A 12,143-nucleotide genomic window follows, 5' to 3' on the forward strand; every position below is an offset into this window, starting at 1 on the left:
CAGGAAAATTGCTCCTTCAGCCTCTCTCAGGACTACAAGAGGCAAAACAGAACACAACCCCTCCAGCCTTAGCCTGGTCTCTTCACAGAAAGGCATGCTGCCATAGCCAGGGATTTTTTTTTTTTTTCTCAGATAAACTTTGCCCTCCTTCCTCCCACCCCTAATTAAAAGACAGCAGCTTGACAGCACAGCAGCAAATGCACATTAATATCAAACAGAATCTTCACTACTGTGTTCATATTAACTTGAGATGCCAGAATGTGAAGTTAGCTAGATCTGCACATGGGACCATTCTTGCTGTTAAAGGCTTTAGGCTGGAACGGAGCCCAAAATTTTTAAAAGAAATGCAACATTTCCAGATCAAATATTAATTACATGCTATATAGAATCATATTTTTCAAACAAATTTTATAAATAAAAAGCTAGGCCTTTCAAAACATCAGGAGTATTAATTTTGGATTTGAAAGATTATGAAAGATAAACAACATTAACTGTGAATTAGAAAAATACTGGCCTAGGTTGCATAAAAACCTCCATTGAATAAATACCGTAAGTTCTCACTATGAAAATTCAGTGGCGTTGTACTTTAAAAAACCATGATGAATTAACCATCTGTTAATGATACTCAAGTTGTGTTTCACAAATCACATACACATACAGGAAGTCAGATGGCCAAAAGAGGCTATATACTGGATTAATACAGTTCCACAGAAAACACGCTTGATATGCTCTGCTCCTTCATCGTCACTTCCTGACACGTGCTGCAGTTACCAGCTGCAAATCCTGTTACCCCTCTCCTCTCGGCTGCCTTGCTGTCCCAGAAGGTCCAACACCCTGAAGACTGATACAGTAGGTGACTGCGGTCTTGTGCATTCATCTCTCAGACGACCGGTTTGATCTCACGTTGTTTTACAGTGAGTGGTTCTGGTTTCCAGTCTGGTTGGAAAAAGTGAATATTGAATGTCCGTGCCCAGTTCTCAAACACTCGTTTCTCTGTGATGAAACGATGATGACTGCCCTTTCGTCCCCGCTCGTGTGAAATGTACATTGTGCATTCATCAGGTCCCAAAGGTTCATAATAATGATAAGGTACTGAAAGATGATTAGGGTCCCTGTGGGAGAAAGAGAATAGATGGAAGCCTGAGATGTTCTTTTTTTACTGATTGAAAAGATTTTATCTTTACTAAGCTGATGCGTTCTCCCAGTTAAACTAAATTTCTAGGTAGCTGTATTCTTCTTGCATATTTAATACATCAGAATGGTGCAAAGGTGTTTTCTTTGCTCCTTCTATTGATCTCCTTTACTGCCCTCCTCCCAGTTAAATAAAGGACAGCAGTAGCTCCAAACCAAGCGATAATGCTGCAGGGCTGTGTTAGTACTGAAATCTGAAGCAAACTGCTCCAAAGAGATGTATATCTAGACTGTGGTTTGTAAAAAGCCTTGCAGAGGTATTTACTGAACCGCGGGAAGAAAGGGAAGGGGAAGATAGAGGGGAGGACGTTATCTGTGTCACATCAGCTCAGTTGAAGATTCCCAGCGTGGTGCGCGAGATTGTGAGAGCACAACTTCAACGAGTGCATCTGCATGCCAGGTCAGTGATACAGTCTGCTATTGCTGGGTTTATAATCAAGCATCTGATGCACAAATGAATTTTTTTATTTTACAATGGCAACTTTCATGTATCTAAGCTAAAAATTGAAATGGTTCACCCATTTCAATATTCACAGTATTCTTCTGACCTTGTGAGCACATCAGCATTAACCAGCAGGAGATGGGCACGCATGTGGTGACGCTCAGGATATGCCAAAGACCAATTAGATATTTAGGATAAAGTTAATTCTAGCAATTCTAACCTCAATGTTTTGATGTTAGATTCTGTAAAAGGCACACTGGTGTTATAATAAGCCAGTGATTCCTCCTCCTTTTGTTCTGTTCTCTACATTAAACTGTGCCCGTCAGGTTTTCACTTTGGGCAGAGACATTTTGGCTTGAGTAGAACTCAAACAATCCTCTCTCCCTAAGTTCAAAGAGACACAGCTGTCCCAGACAGAACAACCCAATCGTACCCATCTCCACAGTTGCTACCAACAAGCTGTTTTGTAGTGGCAGAAAAATTAATCCAAACACTACCATTTAGTGAAGCCTTGGAACTGCTCTGTGATGAAGCCTGAGCTAAACAGGACCCCAGTACAGAGCAAGAAATCTCATGCAGATTCAGGGCTGTCAGCTCTAATACAGAGTTGATTATTTTCATTTTGAAGAGCTAATATTTAGGCTCGCTTTCAATTGAATGCATCCACAATCTGTCAGTATTCTCTTCTGGTCATTATTTTTACTGTGTAATTCTGTCACCTATGCAATTCTCTAATTTTTCTTATTTTACCATTATCCATATGGTACATGCAGTGGTAACGTATGAGACTGCTGCTGCTTTCCATTTGTACCTTAGATTAACGTTTTAATTCCATCAATCTAGCTTATTGGTAACAAAACACAGTGATCAATCTTACAAGACCAGAATAACAATAAAATTACATTTCTAGAATAAGATGGATTCTAAATTTACTGTGTGTATTCTCACTGAAATTCGTAAGAGTGAAAAGGAATCTTTCGATGCCTCCCCTACAGAAAGAGTATTTGTCATGTAAAAAATACCCTTCATGTAGAAATTTAGTACCTTTTTTTAGCTCAATCTTCAATTGAACTCAATCTTCAGTTATTTTCCATACATTTTTTTGATACATTGGACGTCTTACAATCTTTTAAATGAATTGTTTGTATGGTTACTGTAAATCTAACAGGACACATTTTAATGAGTTTTATTTTTTTCCTAATATCTACTAAACAAATAGGCCTCTGTTTCTTATTTAGACGGCTTCTTCGTTTCTGCTCTGAAGCTGGGTTTTTACTCTTGTGTTCTCAAGGGTAAACCTGTACTGCTCGGTATAAATGTACTTCTTTAAAGTTCAGATTAGTGAAGCTGAAATCGCATGTCAAAGCCGATTCTGAAGCGAGGCAGTCACAGTGGAAATCGTTTAACTGCTGCGGACCCAGTACTGCAGACTGAGCCTGCAAGGCTGCTGGTGCTCATACCTCTGGGTAGGTTTGGTTGGGATTCTCTCTCCACTGCCCCACCCCACCCTTTGTTTTTTAAAGGCCTGCAGCGAATCTGCAGAACATGAGCTGGAAGAGCAAAAAGCAGGAAACTGCTGTATGTCTTCCCTGTTCCTTTGCTGTGCACAGAAATTAGCCATGGATGATGGTGATAACTGGCAGTTCTCATGGAGGATCTACATGAATGCTGGTCATTTTTTGTTCTCCACACAAAGCCCGAGTATACAGGTACGAGGACTGGGTGGAGCGCATGGGGAGAGGAAGGAGTGGTGGCTTCTCCCTCTGATAACACTTCTGTTGCCTCTCTGAAGCAACCTTTTGAAGCCTGTACCTCCCAGTAAGTGCTTTCTCCCTCTGTTACTAGTCTCTACCAGGGGATATTTTAGCAATGGCTTTCCCTTTTGAAGAGAGGGATTCCACAGTATATCAAAGACTCTAAAGGTAACACTAGAGTATCCCAAGTGGATGCCCTTAGCTCCAGGCTGTAATTGGTCCCTGCATTTTGTCCAACATCCTGTCAGAACCAGTCCAGAAACACCCGCTGCACAGGGCCTGGCAGGTCAGGGGGGCGCAAGAGCGGAGTCTGGACGCCCTGTTGGGTTCAGGAATCCTGATAGGTGCTGTAAAGGCTTGTACGCAGGTGCCCTGGCTGAACTGGGGGTGAATTCAAAGCAAAAATGAAAGTGCTGGCGGCTTTAAACTTCTCCCAAGACTACCCTGCAGGTGACTGAGGCTGTGAGGCTAAATTCCACCTTCTGTTTTGGGTTTGGGAACTCTGAAAGGTACTTAGACACCTACGAAGTTTTGTCTAAGCTTTTGTCCTTTTGTGGGAGTTCTGGATTCCCCTAGATTGCATGCGAGAAAGGTTTGGATTTGAACTCTGGCTTGAGTAACTACTCCATAACCCAAATTAACTGTACCGTGTTATCTTCTAACTCTGCAATTAGCTTGTGTCACCAGCAAATGAAATGCATGAGTAATTTCTATACGGAAATTGCTTGCCACCTCATTTATTAACATTAAAACAGATGCTGTTTTATCACTGACTGATACTGGACATTAATCAGTATTTTGTCAGACTTTGCACGCATATTAATATCACAGCTGGGAGGAACCTAGGAAAGTTCCTCTGCAAAATACACTGTACTTCCTGCCTAACAGCCTGCCAGCACAGCAGCCGTGTAAGTGCTTGTACCCAGTGTCAGTCATCTACTGTTTGCCACTTCAGTGCACATTTTCGCACAGATGGTATCCACCCCCAGTGAAAGCTGAAAATAGAGCAAATGGCATTTGCCTCAAAAGAAACAAGGCAGAAGAACAAGGCCATCCCCTGTCACATTCTGGTCAACCTCTTCCTTTACAAACGAAGAGCCATTATAAACCAACCCACTAGAAGTATACCTACGCGCTGATTTTGTAAAATAATTCATAGTTTGAAGGGCGAATGAAGTGACATTAATAGTAATGGGCAGGGTGTTATGTCAGGACTATGAAGGTGTCTGGATAACTTTTTGCCTTCTATTCCCAGGTTCACATTTCCTTGACCTCCACACCAGTCCTGTTTCCCAAACCAGTTATGCATTTTGCTAGTGCATTATTAAGGTAATGAGGTGAGATTTGGGCATATGGACCAAAAGACATGACTGACTATCTCGCATAGTTTACAGTCCTGTGAGCACCCCTTCTTCCAGCAAGTCCTTCATAAGCCCCAGGTGATGTAACTAGCAAGAATTGCTTCTTTGCACTTGGTTTAAAGTAATAGAATGGCAGTAAGGGAGGTAAGAAAACATTAGATTTAAAAGCTGTACCCAAAGGAATATATTAAAGGCTTTCAAATGCCACTTTTCAGGCGAATTATCACAGATGGGAAATGGCCTGGCAGGCAAATAAGAATTCTTACATGAAAATGATCTGGCTCTTTAACTGGAGCAAAAATTATTTGTATTAGTTAAGTAAGGCTCAGAATTAATCTAGAAGTTTCTATGAGTTCGAGAGGCCCATGAAGAGGAGCAGGGGGGGCAAGGGGGTGGTGGTAGTTAAAGAGGGCTCTTGTCACTAACACCTTGAGTTCTCCTTGTGTGCATGAGAACCCAGAGATACCAGCAAGGAACCACCCTCTCACTGCTGCCAATCCTCCAACGGACAGGGACTGGAGTTATTACAGTGTTATTACAAAGGCTTGCCTGTGCCTTTCCCACCGATGCAGCTGAGCAGCCACAAAGAAAAGCAGCAGCACTGCAGTGCCTTCAGGAACCGTGGTGCTAGCCATGCCCCGCAGTCTGGCTGCTGCTGAAGGGAGGCAAGAGAAAAATCCTCCATGTGCCCCAGTTCAGGAGTGAGCCCTGTGCATACATCAGGCTGCCAGAGGGAGCTCAAAGAGAGAAATGCTTCCGATCTGGGGTGCCAGTTTGCTCCAGCAAAGGCTGGGACTGGATCCCTGGGCTCTGGAAAAATATACAGCAAGATGGCTTGTCTCGCGATAAAAGAGAGGGGCTCACGCTCTCCAGACTCTTTGCGATGTGCACGGAGGCACACGCTTTCATCTTATTCTAGAACGTGCGAGTCAGATGTAGTTAACAGCGTGAGGGCACATCAAAGCCATTAACCCTTACGACAGCATAAATCTGTGGCAAAGTAATGGGATTTGACGTTACGTACAGCTTTGCTGTAAAGTACTAGAAATTTTTAGTAATCAGCTCACCAATCCCAGTTCAGCTATAAAAATCAATGTCCGGTGAAAGTAAATAGAAATGCATCTCAAACACGTTGTTGCAGTTAATAGTGACAAATCTTTTAGTCTGTACTCCAGACTCATTTCACTAGACTATCTTTCCTGCATGGGTGGGAAGCAATTTGGTTAATGATCTTCAGCTAATAATTTGTAGCAGAATCAACTGTATGATACTCACGATACCTTTGAGATGTCCTTCACATTACAGATGTGATACTAATTTAGTTCCATGACAGTGATCACCCACGCTCATTACTGACTCCACAAATTAATACTTAAAAAATAATGGGTATCTGCTGAAGTTGTAAATTTGATGATATTAACTCTGAATAGAAATAAGAATATTCTTTTTTTTTTTTTTTTTTTTTAAATCTCAGTAACTTAAGTACCTCAACTATCTTGCACACACAGAAGAGAGGTAGGATGCGGTTGTTTGGTTTGGTTTGTTTTAAATGATAGCTTTTTATTTCATCTGACTGAAAAACAAGAAATATGGCTTACAATTAGAGAATGTTACTTTTTTCTGCCTTTTTTTTTCCTATTGTCATATTTCTTTGAAAGGAAGACTGTTTTAACTTCTTAATGAGTGGCTGAAGAACAAAGCAAGCTAACTGTATTTATGTCAAGAGTTCCTTTTGTACATCTTCATGGCTAGTTTCTTTCAGGCACAGCAACTACAGTTTTCCTCTTCATCATCTGGGGAATAAACCTGAACATAAAGACAATTTATATTCCTTTGATTAAGAAATGACCTTTTCCCTTTTTACGATCAGGTGAGTGTACCTTTATGTTGAGATTTTTTTTTTATGCGGGCTGTAAGCATTATTGCATCTATCAACGGCAGGATCAGTAACAGCCTTTCTTGTGCTATGATTTAATATTGGATCCATTTGATTTCAGTGTATCAGTTCCATGAAGGCCTTCTTTCATATGGTCTCAGTGACAATTTTAGCCTCTCTTAAAAACAGTGGATTGTATTTTTCTTTTTAAATTAAGTAGGTGTATTTAAATTAATCAGACTTTGCCTGAAAAGTTAAGATTGAGCATTGCTTTGCAGTGAATTGCTATCTTTGGCATTTTTAGATCATCAGTTTATTTAAGAATTACTTCCACGTGCCACTGGAATACAGCATCTTCTGAAATAAAACAGACCAGCCACTTAGAGAAGCTGAAGAAGTGTGTCTTGGCCAAGAGAAATGACAGGGGAACTGCAATGCTGTGTGGTGGAAGGTATTTATGTTGTCTGGAATGTCTGATCTAGTTTGTTAATAGCCTTGGAGAATTCATGATGAAATCTGCAGTACATCACAGCATTTATCATCAGTGTTTTGTTATAATTTGTAGAAACTCTCACACAGTAGAATTTAGTGTTGACATTTTATACTGTAATTTCTTCAGGGATTTCTACTGTGTGCCCAGACAAATGCAGATTTCTGAATGATCCTTTTCAGCGCTCAGAGGAAAGTCAAAGCAGTCCTGTTCTTTGACAGATGAGCTAACCTGCCAGTGCAGCCTTGCTCCCCTTGCCCCCCGAAGGCATCTCGAGTTAGTCACCGAACCCGGCTTCAGTGGGATCACTAAATTTGGAACAGAAAATTCAAGCAAGTATTTCTGAGTGAAAGGGATTCGTGAGCAGGGGATAAAAAGTTACACTGCTGCCACTGTTTGCTGGGTCACCTAGCAGTGCAAACGGGACCAGGACTAGGTGTGGACATAGCCCCGCTCTTCTGAAAGGCCAGACTGCTCAGCCTGGTAACGGCAGGACAGGTGACCCTTCCGTCAGCATTCACACTGCTGATGTAAAACAAACTTCTGTGAGTTTATACTGGATTGGGACTTTGCATCATGTGGCTAATGTGATTTTGGTCCAGTAGCAGAAGGGCTGCAGACACCTTCCTGTGTGACTGACCCATAATGGGAAACTTTAACCAGCACCTTGGGTCTGAGTCCTGAATGTGGCTGGAGGCCCAACGCAGTGGTAAAAGGTACCAAGCTGTTACTTTATAGAACAGCATGAAGGGGTCACAGTTTTCTGTCCACAGACAGAATTTGTGCGCCGCTCCTACTGCTTGTGGCCCACACCCTGCACGACAGAAATGGGTGATTACAGATGATCATCGACTCTGCCCACCCAAATTCTGGGGTTTTCTTGGTGGGGAGTATTTAGCAAGCTAGTTTACTGGCAGATTGGGATTCACGACACAGAGGTACAACGATCTTACTTTGAGTGGTGTAGAAAGTTCCATTTAGAAACTAGTCACTGCGAGAACTCCATTCCTCTGTTAAGTGGGGGGAAACTTAAAAACCAAATTACAAGTAATGTTTTCCGGTAATCCTTTTTTCAGATTAATTTCATGCCAATTATTGCATTACTTTTAGCTGATAAATACTCAGAGAAACTAAAAGAAACCAACAAGATGGATTAATTCCCCAACACTACAAACAAAATTTTTAAATATTTTATGTAACATAATTAAATGCTGTTTGTTGTCTTTAGAATCAGATCTTGCAACATGTTAATTAATTGCTTTAGGAGTAATGGAGAAATGTTGAAGAGAAAAAAAATTAAAAGATTCAGATATTTATCTGTAACATTCAACCTTCTTGGCTAATAAGGGTTCCAAAATAAATCCTACCTGCAGAAATCCGGTGGCACCATGCCATAAACATTTATCCTGTCACACAGCTCTAATGCGATAGTCATTGTGAACCAGCCCGTGCTAAGCCAAGTGTTGGATATCTTCCTGAAAGCAAAAACATAATTAAGTTTCTAGGCTGACAAATAATTCTTGAGATATCTGAAGCAATTTCTGGGCATTTTTTTCATTCTTGTGAAACGTTATGAAAATTGGGCAACCAAGACTACTTTGCTTATTCATCTTTTAATGATTTTGCTAGTATCTTCTGTCAGTGCGCTAATCTATGCAGAAATTGCCCTTGCTGTAATTAATTTTAGGGACAGCAATGTTAATATTTAGCTGACCTTTCGGTAAGTTTACTTTAAGTGACTGAAACTTCATGTCCTATATTTATATTCTTCTGCTAGTAATCTATACACATCTGTAATCACTTAACAGAGCTTACACACTAAGTGCTCAGGAAGACATGTCAGGGGCATGAAGAGGGCTGCTTCAAATGCTGCCTCCCACAGCATACAGAGTCATCTGTCTGCTGGAGCGAGTCTTGGCCTCAAGAGCTTGTTCTAACCTTCATTCCTCCCACCCCTTATCCATGACTTTTTTCTAGAAGCTCTCAGCCACGTACTGTGACTGCTGGCAGGAAACTCTCAGTTGGCTGCAGCTACGCCTGTCCTGTAGCCAGCCTGGGAGACGTTCATGGTAGGTGCTACGGCTCTGCCTGCCCTGAGACCCATCCCTGCCTGGTGGGACCTCTGAATGCAAGTGACAGTGCTGCAAGGGAGGCCTCTAAGGCAGCTCCTTTCCTGTCCTTCTCTGCTGGCTGGGAGAAATCTTTAAAGAAGCACAACTGATCCCAGCATTATTTATGCAAAATAGGAGATACCTCCATGCAGCTGCTCACAGATACAAGAGATTTACAAGCTGTACTTCAATTTGGCAGTATCACGGGTTCTTATCTGCAGAACAGAACAGTAATGTTTCCTCTTCCTAGCACCTGCTTGTCATGGCTGTTTAGTGTGTAAGAGCTGGGTACTATAATGGTTACTGGTTGCCTGGCACACGCACTGAAAGTCCCAGTCCTGTGTTTAGGACCTGCACTGTCCCTGTGCTGAGGAAGAACTGACAGTCTTGCAGCAGCAGAGTCAAGGAAACGCCAGTGAGGAGCATGTCTAGAAGGAGTTGCAAAGGCATGTGTAGGGGCTGTCCTACAGGACCAAGTCAGGCACCTCTCTTAGAAATGGAGGCACAGAGTCAGGTATTTGACCCAGGGAAAACAAGTTAACTCAGAGGTCTCCTTTCAAACACTGTTAGAGGAGGAGACAGCAGGTCTCTCTCATGGCTCCTCTCCCAGCTAGAAAAAAGTCCCACAGGAAGAAGTTCAAGCTTCTGTCATCTGTGACCCAAAAAGGCTTCAGATTCCTGATGACAGCCTGTCACAGTGACTGACTCTTGTCTCTTACTAAAACTGAGGTGCTATGAGAACAGGTGCAGCTCTTGGATGGTTTGTGCGCTCTGTCAGATTGTACTAATATGGAACGTACATTAACCTCATTCCACCACACCTCTATCAGCCCGATACCTGCAAAATTTTGTGCCCACCCCTCCCCCCACCCCCAAAAAAAAAGCAGCACAGCAGAGAACATGGGAATCCCCAGTCCTGACCCCAGTTCCATGGCCCCGTTTACCCAGTGGTAGCAGAATGCACAACAGCCACTGCGAGGAAGTGCCAGCAATCACTGACGTGTAACCAAGCAGGCAAGAGCCCACCATGCAGCTTCCCAAGCTAATGCTCAACAAGTTGGTACCAAGCAGGTCACCTACAGGGCAGTAGGAGGGACATACTTTGAGCACTATCAGACTGAGGAATACCTTGTACCAAGGTTTCCCATTTCCTCAGTGAATTAGACTATCTGGCAAATTAAAAAAAAAAAAAACAACAAATGGTGGTATCAGTGCTAGTTGCTTAAAAAACACTTCTAAATATAAGCGAATTCTTTAACCAAAAATGCCTGAAGTATGCTGGGGAGACTAATTTGTCCTGTCCTTTGTAGGTCACCTGGCAATGTATAAACTGAAACGTACATTTTCACTGATCCTGACATACAGACTGTCAGGCTAAGCCGGCTAAGCCAGCATTTGGAGAATAACATGATTTAAGCATCTCATTAGTTCCAATTATGGGGCCTTATTTATTTTCTGAATTTGCACTTAAGCTGGGGGGAGTGCAATTTGTCACAATGCCATAGCTGGGTCATAAGCTCAGCAGAGGCCCTCAGGCACTGCAACAATACAAAACAGTAAATAACAATTTTGGGCTCAAAATTATTAGGAAAGAGAAAGTAGGGAAAAGCCTAAAAAATTGTCTTCCTGCCACTCGAGAGTTTCTGAGCCTATGAATCACTGGGTAATTCTGGAACATGTTCACGCCACGAGTACTTTGGAGCTTGCACAAGGCCACTGTTTTGGGTCTTAGGACCTTACATTCCAAAACCAAGGAAGCAACTGTATCTAGACCACGAGTGACGTGCCTGGGCTCTGCGCAGGTCAGGCAGCCCAGCTAGGCTGTCTGTGCGTTATTTTTCTTTTTGCTTGTGCACACTTATGCTGTAATTTAGTGTTTTCAATAAATAGGAGAATAACTGAATTCAAATAAACTAACTTAAAAGCTAAATAATGAAATAAAGATATAAAAACTTATTCAAGTTCATGTGTGTAGGACAGCAAGCCAGAAACAGGGTTACAGTGTCTTGCCTTTTCATAAAAGATGTGAACAAGAGTCCAACAATAGAATACTGCTTTTGCACCTCATCAGCTGTAATGAAAGAATATGAAGAACTGTCATGTGCTTATTAGGGGAAATTATCAGATATTCTATTATACGATGAACTAACACACTGTGCTGATAATTCTGTAGTGCACACTAAATTACAATTAAAGGCCTTCCTGCTCCACCAAAATCTCATTTATAATCTCTATGGAAATACTCTTCCTGGAGTTATTTCGTTTATGCTTCCTTTATCTAATTACTATAATATTGGTTCTGAATCATATTTTCTTAATGTACCCTTATTCAATTATGAAGTTATTTTCAAGTACAGTTACTTTATAATACCAAGTATATTGTGCTACAGCCTTTGTCATTTACCATACTATTTAACTGGCAATGTTTTCTGAAGGTTTCCCTTCATTTCAAAATCAGTTTGGTTTTTGGGTTTCCTTTCCAAAAAGCTCAATATACCCAATTATCTTTTTTTCTCATAATTTTCAAGACAAAAATGAATGGTTTGATTATTGCAACCTTGTAATCAGGCTTCTCTCTCTCCCTCCTTTGTTTTTTGCAGGCACTAACGTCAAGAGCTCAGCAGACACATCCCAGGGAACAGCAACATTCTGGGCTGTACAATGTTCCACTCCTGCTCCCACAGCTACATAAATTTTCTTTCCTTACAAATTCCTTCCTACCCGTGTTTCTTTCCATGTTCCCTCTCTTTTTCTGCACTGCCTATTCATTTATTTTCATCTCCTGTTTTAATCTTCTTAGTCCTTCAAGTATGCTGGATGTGCCCTCTAAAGGAGCGGTTTGTACACAGCAGAGCCTGCAGTTTCTTAAAAGCACAAGACCTGCTCCTGAGGCTGAATTTTGTTAGCTTCCAAGTGCC

General features: G+C 41.6%; 1 protein-coding gene across 1 annotated transcript in view; it reads right to left on the reverse strand.

Moving 5' to 3' along the window:
- Positions 1–243: 243 nt before the first annotated feature.
- ST6GALNAC5 (ST6 (alpha-N-acetyl-neuraminyl-2,3-beta-galactosyl-1,3)-N-acetylgalactosaminide alpha-2,6-sialyltransferase 5) overlaps positions 244–12,143 on the reverse strand; it is a 71,668-nt gene continuing 59,768 nt past the window's right edge. The window contains exons 3-4 of the mRNA XM_010134926.1: positions 8,482–8,589; positions 244–1,112 (exon numbers count right to left, since the gene is read on the reverse strand). Coding sequence (XP_010133228.1) covers positions 881–1,112; positions 8,482–8,589 — 340 coding nt within the window. The 3' untranslated portion in view covers positions 244–880. The remainder of the gene's footprint in view (positions 1,113–8,481; positions 8,590–12,143) is intronic.

This window comes from Buceros rhinoceros, unplaced genomic scaffold (genome assembly GCF_000710305.1).
Source record: "Buceros rhinoceros silvestris isolate BGI_N320 unplaced genomic scaffold, ASM71030v1 scaffold4204, whole genome shotgun sequence".
Taxonomy (NCBI): domain Eukaryota; kingdom Metazoa; phylum Chordata; class Aves; order Bucerotiformes; family Bucerotidae; genus Buceros; species Buceros rhinoceros.